This window comes from Hemicordylus capensis, chromosome 4, assembly GCF_027244095.1.
Source record: "Hemicordylus capensis ecotype Gifberg chromosome 4, rHemCap1.1.pri, whole genome shotgun sequence".
Lineage (NCBI taxonomy): Eukaryota > Metazoa > Chordata > Lepidosauria > Squamata > Cordylidae > Hemicordylus > Hemicordylus capensis.
Genome location: NC_069660.1, coordinates 254681291 through 254699265, shown reverse-complemented (window position 1 = coordinate 254699265; position 17975 = coordinate 254681291). Strand labels below are relative to the sequence as shown.

Sequence of the window (17975 nt, the reverse complement as noted above, 5' to 3'; positions counted from 1 at the left end):
CCAACAGGGCTGTTGTTATGTTTTTTAATGAACCATCGATCTATGGCAATAAAATATAATTTTCATAGATTGATCCCATTTTTGTAATAGTGAACATTTTGGAGGTGCTTGCTCGATTACAGATAGGATGCCAGCTGCATATTTATTCAGAAAACATTAATTAACTTCTGTTTCTCCATCATCCATCAGGAAACAAGTCTCCATCTTCCTGGTTGCGTGATGTCCTTCAGAAAGAAGGAGCCCTTTTTCTTATAAAGAAATTTGAAGGAGGAGGCAGTGATGGTGAAAATGTGTCTGGAATCTTGTCTCACCCAACTCTTTGTGATTTGGAAGAATGTTTTAGTTTGCGAGCTGTTGTACTGTGGATGGATATGCTTCTGGCTGCTTTGGACTGTTACAACACTTTTATTGAGCAGGGAATGATCAGACCACATGAGATATTAGGTGGGTAAATAATTGAAAAAGTTATCTTCTCAAATCCATTGCATCAAAGTGCATAACTAGAAATATGGAAAAATCTCTATTTAGATTTTTCATTGTTTTTAGGATAAAAATGTGTACAAAACCCCCCTTCCCTTCCTTGGAATTATTTTCTTGTTTTCCACTTCCAAGGTTTCTACAGACCTGTGTCATTCTGTTCCATAGGGAAACTACTGTATTTCCTTGAATCCAAGACTAATTTTTCCCCGTTTCTTAATATTAGAAATTGGGAGGTTGTCTTAAATTCAGAGTCTTGTTCCTTTTGAGTAAATGCAAGTATAGCTGTATTTAACCTCTGTTTTTTAAGGTGTTTGTCTTAAATTCAGAGTAATCTTTGTTTCGGGTAAATATGGTAAAAACGATTCATTTCATACCTTAGCAACCTCTGTGCATTTAACTGGAGACCACTAAAGGATGTAAGCTGGTGTCATCCTTATACATCTTTCCTTTTTTCTGTCTATCATCCCCACTTCTTGCACTGCTATGGTATCCCCTGTTATATCACATGACACTTTCCTGCTTAGATGTTCTGATGCAGTATTTTGAGACTAAAGTAGAGATGTTCCCTATTAGCACACAAAGTGGGGTTAGTTATTGGATGTGAATCAGCCTAGGAGAAAACTGCTTTAATTTAACAGAGCACATTGAAGTAAATTGGGGTGACGGGAGAGATCCATCACACACACACACACACACACACACACACACACACACACACACACACACACAATATCTATATTTATATCTATCTATTTGTCTATAAACTGAGGCAGTTTTGTAGATGAAATACACAGCACTGCCCAATCATTTCTTGTTTGACCCTTAGACTTCCTGTTCTCCATCTTCTTCAGAATGGTTTACAATGGCAGTTTTGTTCTTCCACAAAAAGTTCCAAACACGCATCTATAGTAGGTTTTTTTTAATGGCCTGGAAATGATCCTGCATTATTTCCTTGTTCTTGTGTTCACAGGTTCTTTATCTTAATTACTCTCTGTGTCCACACTGCCCACATTCAAGAGAGATTACATTTATATTTAAATGACGTGGATTTCCAAAATAAAAGTCTGTCTCTGTTAAATATGCAGTCCTGTATCCAATAACAATATTACTGGTGATAAGTAAACTTTTTAGAAAGGGAAATAGAGCGAGGAATATTTCTTAAATGTGGGAGGCAAATGTGCGGTGGTGGTACTACTTATTCCTTTTATTTAATGTATTAGAACAAAATAAAATTATGTTTTGTATTCTGAGGCAACTGTTTAATGCGAATACATTTCTTTCAAGCTACAAATATAGGGTCTTCGTTTCTGACATCACTGGCGTTCTTCCTGGAAAAAATTGCTTTGCATGATGTTGCTGATACAGAACATTGTTTTACCACTGGGTCAAAAGGCAACATGTTCAGCCCACAAGAGAGAGAAGAGTACAGTTACAGCAAATGTACAATTGTAGTTCGAATTATGGTTTTTGTCAGCATGATACTGGACACCCGTCAGGAGGATTTCTGGAAGGTAGGTTTGGATTTATTGGCCAGAATCCAACTAAGCTAGCTACTTGTTCCCTGCACTCAAGGGGACTTCTGATTTCTATTCCTCGAAACAGTGGCTTCCTCAGCTCCATGCCCTGTGGCAAATAACTTTTCAAATGGAGGAATGTTTGCAATATGGCATGGGGATTTTTAAAGACTAAAAGCAAAATATTACTAGTGTAAGTTCCCTGCAACTTCACTGACACTGCACTCATGAATGAGCTGAAGAACCTATTTTGTGGGATTGGTGACTAGCAAAGAAGAGTGGGTTACCTTTTTTAGTACATTTTAAAGAGACTGTTTTTGACACAATGAGGTCAGTGTTTAATGTTTGTTAGCTAATATAGAACTGATATCTTTTTACCAGATTGCTTAAAGAACTTTTGTAGATCTCTGTGCAAATTAGACAGTTATCATTTATGCATATACATATATATAAAGTACAGATCTACAACGTATACAGTATAATAAACTGGAAAGGGGAGGAGAGCTGGTCTTGTGGTAGGAAGGGAATTATTCCCTTTGCTAAGCAGGGTCTACTCTGGTATGCATTTGAATGGGAGACTATATGTGAGCCCTGTAAGATATTCCCCTTAGGGGATGGGGCTGCTCTGGGAAAGGCATCAGAATGCTTGCATGCAGAAAGTTCCCAGTTCCCTTCTGGGCATCTCCAAGATAGGGCTGAGAGACACTTCTGCCTGCAACTTTGTGGAAGCCACTGCTGGGCTGTGTAGACAATACTGAGCTAGATGGACCAATGGTCTGACCCGGCGTATGGCAGCTTCTTATGTTCCTATGTCACTCCAAATTTTATTAGTAGTCATTTAAAATGAAACCATTTCATATATTTGGGGATTATCAAAGGGATTGTTTTGCTTACAGAGAGGTACACTGACAAAATATTTAATGAAAAATATGAAAATGAATGAAATTTGTTGGATTTCAAAATTAAAATTACATGTGTCATTTTGATTTTATTTCTAGCTACTTGAGAGACAGTTACTTAATGAGAATCTGATAAAGCTTGTTGTGAGAACAGTGTGTGACCCCAAAACCATAGGATTTAACACAGCTGATGTGCAAGTCATGCAAAAGCTCCCAGACATCTGTGTGAGACTTCTAAAAGCTTTGATGAGATCCCCTTATAAAGAATCACTAGAGATCAGCATAAAGCAAATAATAACAACAAAAAGGTAGGTGCCCTTGAATACAATGTTCTAATGTAAGTGCATAGAAAATGATGCAGATTTTTTGGTACATGACATTAATGCTCTAGTCACATGGTCAGTATTTATTCTCTTTGCTTTGTCAGCATTGAAGAGCTTTGCAGTGTTGAACTGTATAACTCAGATGCCCAGTTGGATCATGTTAGACTTGGTGCTATTCTGTCTGCATGCAAACAGCTTCACACAGCTGGTCTACTTCACTGCATCTTGCAGTCTCAGGTAAAAATATAATATGTGGAATAACAGCAGTACTTCAGAGTGAAAAGAAGTTACAAAATGTTGTGAGTTTGCTGGAGTAAAGGTAAAGTGTGCCGTCAAGTCAATTTCAACTCCTGGCGCCCACAGACCCCTGTGGTTTTCTTTGGTAGAATACAGGAGGGGTTTATCATTGCCTTCTCCCGTGCAGTATGAGATAATGCCTTTAAACATCTTCCTATATCGCTGCTGCCTGATAGAGGTGTTTCCCATAGTCTGGGAAACATACCAGCGGGGATACAAATTGGCAACCTTCTGCTTGTTAGTCAAACATTTCCTTTCTGCGCCATTAGCTTTGCAGTATTTAGAATATTGGCATCCTATCAGCATAACAAGAAAATCAGTTTAAGATACATTATTCAGTCACCATGATCATATTATACACCCATGATTCATGAATGGGAGAGAGATGTAGGGTATTTTCTCTTCAAAAAACAAAAATATAATAAAACATTGCTATTTTAAGATGGCATTAAAACTGTGGAATGTTGGTTCTTCATTAGGTTGGAACAGTTGGATGAGGGTGAGGAAGAACTTGGTTCTGCACTATTCATGAAGATGCTTCCATTCAAGAAGAAACTCTAAGGGATTTAATGATAAGAGATGAAAAGGAGTTCTTGTGACTAAGCTTTAATCTGTTTACCATTATAATTATACATGCTTTTTCAGGTACATCTTTTGGTATTTATCTCCCTTCAAGGGTGCAGAACTACATTGCAAGACTGGCTCTACGCTCCTTCTAGTCGTGTACAAAGGTATTGCACCAGCAGATGAAAGAAAGTCCCTTCCGTCATTGGACATCGGCACTAAAAGACTGGCTGAGGGGCTGCTGCAGCTGGCTTTTGCTTTTGGTGTCCAGGTAGGAGGCAGACGTCTTGTTCATGCTATATATGTGTATTCTGCTTTTTGGATCCCTAGTATTGGTGTTTAACAAAATTTCTGGAGGATCTGGATCAAGATTCGTTGAGATACATAAGTATGGGTTCTGCACCTGCACAGGGACCCTGCGGTAGCCCTGGCTCAGCTTGTCACGGTGTCCAGGCCCCACCCCCATGCTGACAGCATGCTATTTAAGGGTGGGCTGGGCGCCATGTTCCTCAGTTCATTTCCGACTGCCGTCGCGTTTGGACTTCGGTCTGCCTCCTCTCTTCAGTAAAAATCATGAACTCCGTGAGTTCATCTCTTCAAAAATTTGATTATTTGGACTGATCTTAGTGTATGACCTTTTTCTTCTGGCTGACGAACTGTATTTGGTGATTTGATTTGGCTTGGCTGATGTACTTTGACTGGCATTTTGACTTACGGAATGGACTTGACTATCCGACTGCGCTCCCCATTATGGCTGAGGGGAAAAAACACCTTCAAACGTTGTGAGGGCTGTAAAGCAAAGCTCCCCTTGAAAGATCTCCAATAAACTGTGCCTGCTGTGCTTCGGTGAAGAGCACAATGTCTCTTCCTGCAAGATTTGTTTGTCCTTCTCCAAAGAAACTCATAGGAATAAAGCGTGTTGTCTGCGGGCCGCCATTTACGATGATGCTCTGAGTCTTCCGACACCTGGTGAGCCACACCCATCTACTTAGGCGTCGAAAACACCTAAATCGGCCTAGACGCTGCCATCATTGTCAACTTCTCATAGGTCAAAATCCACAAAATTGTCTTCGACACCAACTTCGATGTCGGTCCGCTTGAATACAAAATTGTCTGTATCTACGTTGAGATTGTTGACAAAACAAAAAACCACAATGTCGACCTCGACGTCGAGACCTTCTCATTCGACGTCTAAGTCACCCAAGCCTTCGACATTGATGTCTGGGAGACGCTACACGATGCCTCCCGTGAAGGAAGGGCAAAAATAGGACTTATTAGGGAGAAAATTTTATTCCACCTCATGTGTCTCCATTAAGGTGGCAAATTATGCAGCATGTACTGCCAAATACAGTCATAGCATTTGGGAGTCTCTTCAGGGCGATCTTGATACCTTGTCCCCTGAGGACTTCAAGAAGAAATACCAACAGACTCTTGAAAGATCTGCTGAACTAACGAGACAACAATTAAGCATTGCGAAACACCACACCGAATCTGAGTCTTGCTCCCTGACTGCTGCTGTGATTCTTTGCAGACACGCTTGGTTGAGGTCTACCAAGCTCCAGACTGATATGAAGGATAAAATCGAAGGTCTGGCATTTGATGGTACTGGACTCTTTAGCGAATCCACAGAATCCACAGACGCTATTATGGAACAGTTAAAGAAATCAAAATTCACAGCCAAAACGTTCACATCACAAACTTCAACTTCGACCTATGGCACTAAGTACCGTACCTACTCAGGCCGTATCCTTCGTTCAGGCAACAGGATCGCTGTGATTTTAGGAGGCAGTATCCTTCTTATAACAAACAGCCTTTTCAGAGCAAGGCCACGGCCTCTCAATCTTACCATTCTAAGCAGCCTGAATCCCAGAAACACCTTTGAGATTCAGGATCGCCCACTGGCACTACTCCACTCCCAATTCGTGCCTGCGGGGGCCTTAACATCAGTGCTAGCGGATTTCATCAAGATACCACCGATGCCAAGCAACTCCATCAGAAGACAGAAGGAACAGCTTGGGTGGGGCACTGACTGACTGTGCTGTCTTTGCCTCTGCCCCACCTTTCCTCAGGTGTGTAAGATTTCCTTGGGCTGTTGCTGTGACTGGGGCTTTTCTGCTACTATATAGGGCAGGCTGGCCCAAGGGCGCGAGCCTCTTGGTGCGAGCCGAAGAGCAAGAGCACAAGGGCTCTCGTCCTTGTGGCTCTCAGCCGTGGGGCGAGCTGCCTGGGGCCCAGAAGATCTTTCTTCTCCTGCCCTGAAGATCCTTCTTCCTCCAATCAAGAAGCCAGCAAGAGATTGCACAAGTCTGGTTCTGGTTTTTATTAAGCCAAGAAGCCGTGGTGGGTTAGTCTGGGGAGATGTGCCTGGGAGAGCGAAAAAGTGGTTATGGAGTGGGGGCAGTAATATCATGGGTAGCGGGCAGAGGGAGCTATGGCGGTGGGAGTTGGGCAGGCTGTTACAGGAGAAATCAGTCCAGGCAATTGAAGCCTGTTCCTTTTTCCGGCCCTTCTCCCAACCCTCTGACCCCAGGGAACTCTGAGAACACTCCCTCGAGGATTAGGGTGCTGCTGCTTAATGCCAGGTCAGTTAATGCAAAAACCTCTCTCATCCACGATTTGATTGTGGATGAGCGTGCTGACCTGGTATGTGTGACGGAGACCTGGTTGGATGCGCTGGGCAGGGTTGGTCTCTCTCAGCTCTGCCCTCCAGGTTTCCAGATCGTGCAACAGCCCCGTCTTGAGGGTCGGGGATGAGGCGTTGCAGTCATCTTTCGAGAGACCCTCCCCGTTTCCAGGTGCCCGGTCAGGCAATCTCAGAATTTTGAGTGTTTGTCCTTGAGGGTGGGCCTCCGAGATAGGCTGGGGATTCTGCTGGTGTACCGACCACCCCGCTGCACTTCAGTCTCCCTACCTGAGCTGGCGGGGGTGGTCTCGGAGGTGGCCTTGGGTTCCCCCAGGCTTATTGTTTTGGGGGATTTCAATGTCCACGCTGAGGCACCCCTAGTGGGTGCGGCTCAGGATTTCATGACCTCCATGGCAACCATGGGCCTGTCTCAATTGGTATCGGGCCCTACCCACGTGGCGGGACACACTCTGGATCTGGTTTTTGCTGACCGGGAAATAAATGATCTGGAGGTGGGGGAATTTGAGACCACTCCCTTGTCATGGACAGATCATCATCTGGTGGGGTTTAGTTTGACTGCTCCGTCTGCCCTCTGCAGGGGTGGTGGGCCGATTAGGATGATCCGCCCCCGGAGGCTTATGGATCCGCTTGGATTCCAGACGGCCCTCGGGGAGTTTCCAGTGTCCAGAGCTGGTGACCCTGTCGAGGCCCTGGAATGGAGAGTTGGCCCATGGAGATCTCTGGAATGGAGAGATGGCCCGGGCTGTTGACACGGTTGCTCCTAAATGCTCTCTCTGACTTGGTGGAGCTCGATCTGCTCCTTGCTTTTCCTCGGAGCTTAGGGCGATAAAGCAACTCGGGCGACGGCTGGAACGATGCTGGAGGAAGAGTCATCACGAATCCGATCGAACACGGGCTAGAGCCCACTTTAGGGACTACTCCGTGTCGGTGGGGGCGGTGAAGAAATGCTTTTTCTCCGCCTCCATTGCGTCTGCTCATTGCAGACAAACAGAGCTGTTTTGTGTGGTAAAAACCTTGCTCCACACATCCCCCCCCCAGACAATGGGGGAGGAGTCATCTACAGCTCTTTGTGATCAGTTTGCCTGTCACTTTGCAGATAAAGTCGCTTGCATCCGTGCTGACCTGGACTCCAGAGTTTTGGCAGTTCCGGCAGACGTGCTTCTGGTACCATCTGGTCCCGTTGTGTTGGATTCTTTTCGGTTGGCGCAGCCTGAGGATGTGGACAAGATCCTGGGCAGTGTGCGGGTGACTTCGTGCGCTCTTGACCCTTGCCCTTCATGGCTAATAAAAGCTACCAGGGAGGGGACAGGCAGATGGCTGGAGGTGATAGTTAATGCTTCATTAAGGGAGGGCAGGATGCCACCGTGCCTCAAGGAGGCGGTGGTAAGACCACTATTAAAAAAGCCCTCCCTTGATTCCTCCAACCTGGATAACTATAGACCTGTGTCTAGCCTTCCCTTTTTGGGCAAGGTGATGGAGCGTGTGGTGGCGTCCCAGCTGCAGAGGGTCTTGGATGATACGGATTATCTGGACCCTTTTCAATCTGGCTTCCGCCCTGGGTATGGGACTGAGACTGTCTTGGTCGCTCTAGTGGATGACCTATGCCGGGAACTAGACAGGGGGAGTACGTCCCTGTTGGTTCTGCTGGACCTCTCGGCGGCGTTCGATACCATCGACCATGGTATCCTTCTGGGCCGCCTCTTGAGTATGGGAATCGGAGGCACTGCGTTGTAGTGGTTCTGGTCCTTTCTTGGGGGTAGGGTCCAGAAGGCGGTGCTGGGGGACTACTGCTTGGCCCTGTGGCCGTTGGCCTGTGGGGTCCCGCAGGGATCGGTCTTGTCCCCCATGCTGTTTAACATTTACATGAAGCCACTGGGAGAGGTCATCCGGGGATTTGGACTGAGTTGTCAGCAATATGCGGATGACACTCAGCTCTATCTCTCTTTGTCATCTGATCCTAGGGAGGCGGTGGATGTCCTGAATCGGGGGCTGGAGGCCGTGATGGGTTGGATGTGGGCTAACAAACTGAAATTGAATCCGGATAAGACAGAGGTACTGTTGGTCAGTAGGAGAGTCAATCGGGATGAGGAGATTTTACCGGTTCTGGATGGGGTTGCACTCCCCTTGAAGGAGCAAGTACGCAGCTGGGGGGTACTACTGGACCCGGCTCTGCTTTTGGAAGCTCAGGTTGAGGCGGTGGCCAGGGGTGCCTTTGCACGGCTTCGGCTAGTGCGCCAGCTTTTGCCAGCTTTCCCTTTCTCGAGAAGGCAGATCTGGCCACGGTTACCCATGCCTTAGTCACGTCGTGGCTGGATTACTGTAACGCGCTCTACGTGGGGCTGCCCTTGAAGAATATCCGGAAACTGCAACTATAGTGCAAAACGCGGCAGCGAGGGTTTTATCCGGAGCTGCCCATTGGGAACACATCACCCCCATTTTGAAAGAGTTGCACTGGCTGCCGGTTCGTTTCCGGGTCCAATTCAAGGTGCTGGTTTTGACCTTTAAAGCCCTTAACGGTTTGGGCCCGGGGTATTTGAGGGTCTGCCTGCTCCCAAGGGTTGCTGCCCGCTTGACGAGGACATCTGAGGGGGCCCTGCTCTGGGTGCCGACAATGAGAGGCCCGGCTGTTGTGCACTCGGGACAGGGCCTTCTCTGTTGCTGCTCTTAGACTCTGGAATGCTCTCCCAGTGGCCATTCGTTCCTTGGACTCCATCATGGCTTTTAGAAAGCTTGTAAAGACTTGGCTTTTTACCCAGGCTTTTACATAATCGTTTTTACTGCTGCTTCTGTGTGTTTTTACCTGTTGTATTGTTTTTATGCCTGTTTTTTATATGTTTTTATATTTTTTAGCTTGATGTTATTGGCTTTTTATTGTATGTTTTAACTTTTGTAAACCGCCTTGGGGTTGTCTTTTAACGAAAGGCGGTATATAAGTGCAAAAATAAATAAAATTAAATTAAATTAAATCAAGCTGGAAAGCCATGCCCCTGCATGGCACTGCATAATATTAGACTGCTGGGTCTTGAAGATCATGTCTTCAGGATACGCCATAGAGTTCAGGACGACTCCTCATTTTTTGGGAATGAAGTTCACTCCACTGTCGAAAGCCTTACAAGACAAGGTAGAGGAAGTGTTGGAGAAGGGTGCAATCATCCTGGTGCTGTGGGTGCGCAGGCGGGAGGGGTTCTACTCCTGCTCTTTTCAAATTCCAAAATGATGGGGGAATCTGCCCCATCATGGATCTCTGCTACCTGAACAAACTGATCAGAGTAAGGAAGTTCCGAATGATGGTGTTGCACCAGACTTACGCTGCTTCAAGGAAACAGTGGGTGGCAACGCTGGATCTAAAAGTTGCCTACTTTCATATCAGCATCAGGGAACACCACAGATAGTATATCCGCTTCACCGTCGGACACCAAGTGTTCCAATACAGTATATTGCCCTTCGGACTGTGCACCACCCCTCAGGTCTTTACAAAATGTACAGCGGTTGTGATTGCTCATCTCAGAACCCAGGGCATTACCATTTACCCTTATTTAGATGACTGGCTTATGACTTCCAAAAGCAGAGAAGAGTTACTTTCACAGATTCAGTATGTACTATCTCTTTTCCAAGACCTAGGAATCCAAGTGAATTGGAAGAAGTCTCGTCTGGAACCGGATCGAACTACCACCTACATAGGAGCGGTGTTGGACACAGTAACCCAAAGAGCATATTTACCAGAAGAAAGATATGTGTGTATCCGGGATTTAGTTCATTTCTTCCGACTACATCTGAAGCAACCAGCGCGTCAGATACAACGCCTCCTCGGCCTGATGGCCTCTTGCAATGCAGTGATACCTATGCTCAGCTGAAGATGAAGAAGCTGCAACTGTGGTTTCTTTCAGTCTTCCATCCCAACATGGACAGCCAGAAGAGGCATCTGAAACTGCCACCACTGATTCTGAGATCGCTGTCTTGATGGGCAGATCGGAGAAACCTCCTAGACGGCGTCCTCTGCGAGATACCATCACCCTCGCTGTGGCTGACTACCAATGCATCCCTAGTGGAGTGGAGTGCTCACTTCAGTGGTCACCTAGTTCAAGGAAAATGGTCCCAGACTCAGGCCCAATTACATATCAACTTCCTGGAATTACTGGCCGTGTTTCAGGCGCTACAGGCATTTCTACCTCTGGTACAGGGCAAGATAGTCCACATACAACTGGACAATACAATGGACCAGGCCTACATCAATCGCCAGGGCGGGACTGTATCGTGAAGCTTGTGTGTCCTAAGTGTTCAACTGTGGCATTAGTGTATCTGGCATCACATCTCTCCTATAGCAATCCACATAAAGGGCCTGGAGAATGTCCTGGCTGACGATCTCAGTCGAATATTTCTACAGGAGCATCAACATGAGTGGGCACTCAAGATGGAATACATAGCTCTCCTCTTCAAATGCTGGCTTTATCCGACCATAGACCTCTTTGTGATCTCTTTGAACACAAAGTGCACCTGATTCTGCTTGAGGGCAGGACACGACCTCCACTCCCTGGGGGATGTCTTCCAGCTGGGACTGGTTCCAGGAAATACCCTACATGTTTTCCCCACAGCCTATAATCAATCAAGTAGTTGCCCATCTCCTGGCCTCACCAACGTCTGGCATTCTGGTGACACCATGGTGGCCCAGGCAGCCATGGTTTCCACAAGTACTCAAACTGTCACAGAATCTTTTCCATTACCTCCCTCGAGTACTGGATCTCTTATCCCCAGATGACGGGTCCATCTTCTACCCGGACGTTCCAACTTTTTGTCTGACCGCTTGACAAATCGGGTTTTAGACCTCATTCTACTCAATCAACGTAAGCCTTCGACTAGGCATAACTATTTGGGGAAATGGCTCAGATTCAAGACCTATGCTAAAGCCCATGGTTTCCTGTCAAGGTGAGCATCTGTTCGGGACGTCCTCCTTTATTTGACTACCTTGAAGACTCAGAGTTTGGCAAACATCTCTTTGAAGGTGCATCTAGCAGCCCTTTCATCAAAACATCTGGGCTGTGAGGGCAAGACCCTATTCTCACATCAGAAAAGTACAGCCTTTCTGAAAGGGCTCTTAATTGTCTATGCACCCATTCGGACCCCAGTGGAACCCTGGAGCATCTCCTTGGTGCTTTCGTCACTTACTCAGACTCCTTTCGAGCCGATGGCCATGGCACGCCTAAGTCTTGTTTCCTGGGTGCAGTTCCAAAAGACCTTGAAGAGCACCTCAACACCATAGGGGCCACAGAAATCACCATCAGCCAATTACAAAAAGCAACTTTACTGGGAACAGCCTATATTTTGCGACGATATCTATAATAACCAACAGTATTGATGATAAAATTCAGCCATCCCAGGTTCCTGGGAAGGACTTGATGTCTGGATAAAAACAAACCAGTCAATAACATCTGTCTGACTGTGTAAACAAGAAATATTAATAATAATTTAATAATAGTTATAATATAATAGTGTTAGAGCTGCCATCTGGGCATCAGTTTTCCATTACAAGATCAGATTGGTGACTATGCACCACCAGTGTTGGAATGTTATCCAACATTCTACTCACTGTGGATGTTAATTCTCCCTAGATTCCCAGAGAGGAGACTCCAGGAGTTGTTCATTCTCCCTAGACTCCCAGAGAATAGACTCCAGGAGTCTTAAAAAATAGGAATTTACAGTAAGAAATTTTCTCCTACCCCCACCCCCAGTGAATATAGAACATCCTAATCCACCCAGAACACATGTTTGTTTAGTTAATTCATGCTCATACCTTCTTTGGGTCCTGCGGATAGCATAATGTCTGTTCTATTCATGCTCATACCTTCCTTGGGTTCTGAAGATAGCACTATGTCTGTTCTTGGGTTACTCAGTGGTAACCCAGCAGTCTTTCAGCTCCCAGGAATAACTATTTATACTTGCTTCGCTGGTTTCTTTTCATCTCTGGTTTGGTCTGCAAATTGTTCAGTGTTTACAAGTTTTTAAATAGCCATCTCCTAAATGTGAGTATACTGTAGCTCCTTCATTTAGAGGGAATTAAGGAATTCCTGTTCTGCATAACCCTGCCTCTGTATTTGAAAAGGAGGCACTAACCCATCCAAAATATCCTCTGTCCACTGAGAAAAATGAACATTCATAATGAATATCAGTGTTCCTTTTCTTATGTGCACTTTCATCACTGTTACCCCAACATTTCCAGTGCTTAAGAATAACATTAAGCACTGGAAATGGGGTAACAACAGACAGCTGTACCTTTCATTTGAATGGTGGGTTCATTATGCTGAAATAGTTGAATTTGATGCTTTTGTACCCATTTCTCATAGTGTGCAGAGTTGGTGAGTCTCTTGTTAAACTCATTGAAGCTATCTGTGCCACTGTCTGGAGCATCTCAACGAAATCTTATCAGCTTTTCTCATGGAGAGTATTTCTACAGCTTGTTTTCGGAAACTGTTAACAGAGAGCTACTGAAAAACTTGGATGTAGCAGTACTTCAGCTTATGAGATCATCTCTAGATAGCCCCCAAATGGTACTGGACTCTTCCTTTAATCAGCCAGCTTACAAATTTATTGTGCCTCAAACTTATCTCTCAAAACAAGTGTAATTTTTTAAAAAGTAAATATTTTTAAAGTCTTTTGTATATTCAGCTATTCTGTTAAATCATTAATATTCTTGTTCTAATCAGGGAACATTGTCCATACAATATCTTGTATATATCAGTGCTCAAGCTCTGCTAGAGACTAGATCCAATGACTAGATTCAGTTAGAATTGGAAAGTTTTGTTACTAAGTCTTTTGCAAAGATTTAGTCTACAAATAGCACTTAAAAGGATTTCTCCCCCCACCCCCGCTTATAATAACACTGATATCTCCAGACTATTTCTCTTACTAAAGGAGTGGGAAGAGCCTGAATTAATGAATTATATGTTATAAATGTAATCTAGTTTTAGTATCCAGGTATCTTTCTGATGTATCCCAAGAATTGGCATCATTTGTAGAGGTGTAATATTTGCATATTACGTAATGGTCATGTGACTTCTAATCTTGCAAGTCCCACAGCTTTAAAGATGAATTGCATAAAATCTGTCAATATTTTGTGATAGTAATACAGGAGAACCTCATTACTTGGGGCTCTGTTCCTTGCCTACTACTGTGAGTAACAGAACCACAGGTAACGAGGCATTATTTTATGGGGAAAGGGGGATTAGGTTTTAGGTTGGATGGGAAATGGCAAAAAAGGTGGAAAAAGTACTTTGGCATACTCTGTGGCATCTTCATATGTCCAGGAATCCCCCCCCCCATGTGCCCAGGAATGCCCCCCAAAGAGCACAGTGCCTCCCCCAACCCGTGAAAAATTAATGGGGCGGATTCCATTTTTTAAAAAGAAATGAGCGCAAAATGGCCCCCCCCGGTCTCCTGCAGACAAAATTGTGGATGGAAGTGACCTCCGTGATCACTTCTGGCCCTCTAGAAACCGTGGATACAAGGGTTTTGATCCTTTTGTATCTGCTAATACTGGAAACAGGTCTCTAATGGACACTCTGTGGATACGCGGAACCTTGAATAGTGATTCAGCAAATAATGATGGTCTACTGCACCTTGCATTTCAGGTTGGTACTATTTTGAATGGTATGCTTGACCAAAGCTTTAGAGATCGTACTGTTCGCAAGCAACAGGGAGTGAAACTGGTGACTGCTATACTGAAGAACTGGGCACAACTTGACAACTGGTGGGCCAAAGATTCTTCTCCTGAGAGAAAAATGGCTGTCTTGACTCTGCTGGCTAAAGTTCTGCAGGTAAAATTTAAATTCTGTTAAGGAAGTGTGGTGTTGGTGCGAGCAAGGTGGAACTTCACGAGTAGGGGCTGGTCAGCAGCAGGTGTTGGGTGTTAGATTTTTAAACTGTGAACCCTTTGGAGACATGGATGCATCTTATTTATTTATTATTTATTTCTCCAAGAAGACCTCTTTGGGGACTTTTGTTGAAAAGCGGTATATAAATATTCATAGAAGTACTTGAGTAAAATACAGATGGTATCCTTAACTGGTCATTAACTTATTTTTACTACCAAGAAATGGAAACAAATTTCCTGTCTTATGGCATGAAGATTGAAAAGAAGATTTCTAAAAGATATTTCAGAAAATTTTGTGACCAAAGTTTATAAAACATTTTTTAAAAACCATTTAAAATGATATTCTATATGGAAATTTAATGATAATTTCTTTACTTCCTTCAGATTGACTCTTCTGTGTCATTTAACACACAACATGAGGCATTTTCTGTTGTTTTTAATACGTATGTGAGTCTACTTACTGACCAGAGTTTAGGTCTCAATCTCAAGGTAAGAGTGTGTTAGCGCACTTGTGCATGCTAGTAGTTGCAGTTCTAGCAAACAATTAGTTGCATATGCTGCTGCTGTTGAAATAAAGTTCCTTTTTCTTCCACCAGTTTCTAAGAAAATTGAGCCAATGACACTTTAAACAGCATACAATTAACTTACTGATGTTTCTGTCATTCTTAATACATGTCTGAGAGCAAAATGGTTTCTTGATCCTGTCTAAAGTTACTGAACAAATGATCTATTTAGCAGCTTTAGCCACTGTTTCAAGGTTGTAAAAGGAACGATTCTAGTTGCTCTTCTGATTTACTGGCTGAAGTGTAGCTAATGGACTTAATAGCCCTAATAGTAGACCTTTACAGCATGCTTTTAAGTCTATTTGCTCAGATGTAAATCCCACTGAACTCAATCTGTCTTCAGATAGACCTTAAAACTTTATTTCAACTGTATTTGAATGGACTATTGCATTGGTAACTCTGGAGAGTAAGTGAATGTTGATCTCGTAACACAGGTTGCACAGTCTAGCTGCTGCAATCTGTCATTGAAAGGACCAGGGAGCTGTTCACATACATAATATTTAACTTGTTTTCTTGTTGACATGAGTGAACATGTTGTAGCTGGTTCTGTTCCATTTCAGTGAAGAGGATAAGCCTGCCATTACACTATTAGTTGTGATCATTGAATGTGGTGGAGCAAGGTTTTCTAATAGCACTGAATGAATGTTTATCTGGTGCTTTCATTGTTTAGAGGATTTAATAGAACATATACTATATGAACATTTAGCACTGAGATCCTGCTGTTGTGCCTTATGAGTACAAATGCCATGTTTGTACAAACTGCCCAGGGACCTTTTTGTATGGGGCGGTATATGAATGTACTAAATAAATAAATATTATTCTTAGTAATCTTGTTTGATTGAACTCAGCATTTTCCACTGTAGCTGTCAATGGCACACTAAATCTGTACATTAATGTTAGAAGTCTTTGTGATTGGACACACATTTCCATTGGATGATATGCTTTGGAGTAAATAGGTAGTGACTCTTTGCTTGTATTTTCCTTCCACAGACTTACAGGTTGCTTTCACTTCTTGCTTGGACTGGCTTTGAATTTTGAATGTTAAGGTTTAGGTTATGCTGGGAGCAACCTCCAGCATAACCTAAACCAATCTGACTGTGCTGTGGGCCCATGTGACCATAAAACTCAATTTCTAAACTCTCTTTAATTAATGAATGAATTGTTTTATATTTGTACACTGCCCCATACTTTTGTCCTGGGACAGTTTACAGCAATAGAAAACAAATCAAAACAGAAATTAAAGCCTTAAAACGACTTAAAACCACAAGTCTAGCTAAAAAGCTTGGGTGAATAAATGTCTTTAGAGACTTTAAAAGTCAGAGATGGGGAGACCCTATTTCAGCAGGGAGCTCATTCCAGAGTCTCGGGGCGGCAACAGAGAAGGCCCATCTGAGTAGCCACCAGATGAGCTGGTGGCAACGGCAGATGCAGCTCTCCAGATGATCTCAATGAGTGATGGGGCTCATAGTGAAGAAACCCTGGGCTTAAGCTGTTTAGGACTTTATAGGTTATAACCAGCACCTTATATTTTGCTTGGAAACTTATTGGTAGCCAGCATAGTTCTTTTAGTATAGGAATGGTCTCTTCGAGATGATTCAGAGACCAACTTGGCTGTCACCTTCTGTACCAACTGCAGTTTCTAGACTACATACAAAGGCAGCTCTACATAGAGCACATTGCAGTAATCAATGTAATCAGTAACCTGCAGTAATCAGGAGGTTAATAGCATATGTACCAGTGCTCTATCTTAGTAAATTTACACTACTGGTGTATGTGCCGAAGCTGATAGAAAGCACTTCTGGCCGCTGCTCAGCCTGAGACACTAGGCAGAGGTTTGGATCCAGAAGCACTCCCAGATTGTGTACTTGTTCCTTCTGGGGAAGCGTGACCACATCCAGAACCAGCAGATCAAAATTGTCTCCTGAGTTCTGACCCAGCAAAATAAGTACCTCTGTCTTACCTAGTTTAAGTCTGAGTTTGTTATCCCTAATCCAGCCCATTACTGCCTCCAGGCAGGCATTTAGAGAAGCTATTCTCTCTCCCGATGATGTGGATGTGGAGAAATAGATTTGGGTGTCATCAGCATACTAACAACACCCTACGCCAAATCTCCTGATGATAATTAAGGGAGAAGACTGTGAGATTGTATGTTCCATCCCTCAGTCTTTTCCCTTTTCAGGCAAATCCCCCTTCATTCTCCCATGACTTTAACCATATTTATAGTTTATACTGGCATTCATGCTAATGAGAATTTGCAAGTAATCAAAAGCTGAAATTAAAGTTAGAAGCTAGTTTCAATCCATTATTGATAGTGAAACTTAGAATTAACTATGCCTAATGTTAACTTTCATGGGTAATTTGTGTCTTGCTAATTATTTTTTTGCTTATCCTTTTGCTGAAAGAACTGATAGTTTTAGATATTTTTAAACACATAATGAGAACTCATTCTAAATTACATTGATATTTCAGAGCCAAGCAATCCTTATCCTTCCATTTTTCACTAATCTTGACGGAGAAAGACTTAGTGACCTTAAGAATGCACTTGACCAACTTGTAGTATTTAATTTCTCTCTGAGATCTGATGAATTTCCTAAAGGAAGCTTAAAATACAACAATTACATAGATTGCACTAAAAAAGTAAGTGAAAAGCTGTTTATAATATATAGTTTCAGTCTATATTTTGAAGTGGTTATTAATCTTTTGTGAGACAAAGATAGGACACATTTTTTAAAAACTAACAGAATTGTGAAACTAAATATATGCAGAAATGATACATTGTGTTCTGTTCCTTTCAGTGAATGGATTTATTTTTCTGAATGTACTTTGG

At 43.3% G+C, this 17975-nt stretch overlaps 1 protein-coding gene across 7 annotated transcripts in view; it reads left to right on the top strand.

Annotated features, from left to right (window-relative positions):
• PRKDC (protein kinase, DNA-activated, catalytic subunit) overlaps positions 1–17975 on the top strand; it is a 208749-nt gene that overhangs the window by 68864 nt on the left and 121910 nt on the right. For all 7 annotated transcript variants that reach the window (XM_053249047.1, XM_053249046.1, XM_053249045.1 and 4 more), the window contains 9 exons: positions 190–444; positions 1765–1991; positions 2993–3201; positions 3321–3453; positions 4190–4348; positions 13060–13263; positions 14344–14529; positions 14970–15074; positions 17618–17785. In XM_053249047.1, coding sequence (XP_053105022.1) covers positions 190–444; positions 1765–1991; positions 2993–3201; positions 3321–3453; positions 4190–4348; positions 13060–13263; positions 14344–14529; positions 14970–15074; positions 17618–17785 — 1646 coding nt within the window. The remainder of the gene's footprint in view (positions 1–189; positions 445–1764; positions 1992–2992; positions 3202–3320; positions 3454–4189; positions 4349–13059; positions 13264–14343; positions 14530–14969; positions 15075–17617; positions 17786–17975) is intronic.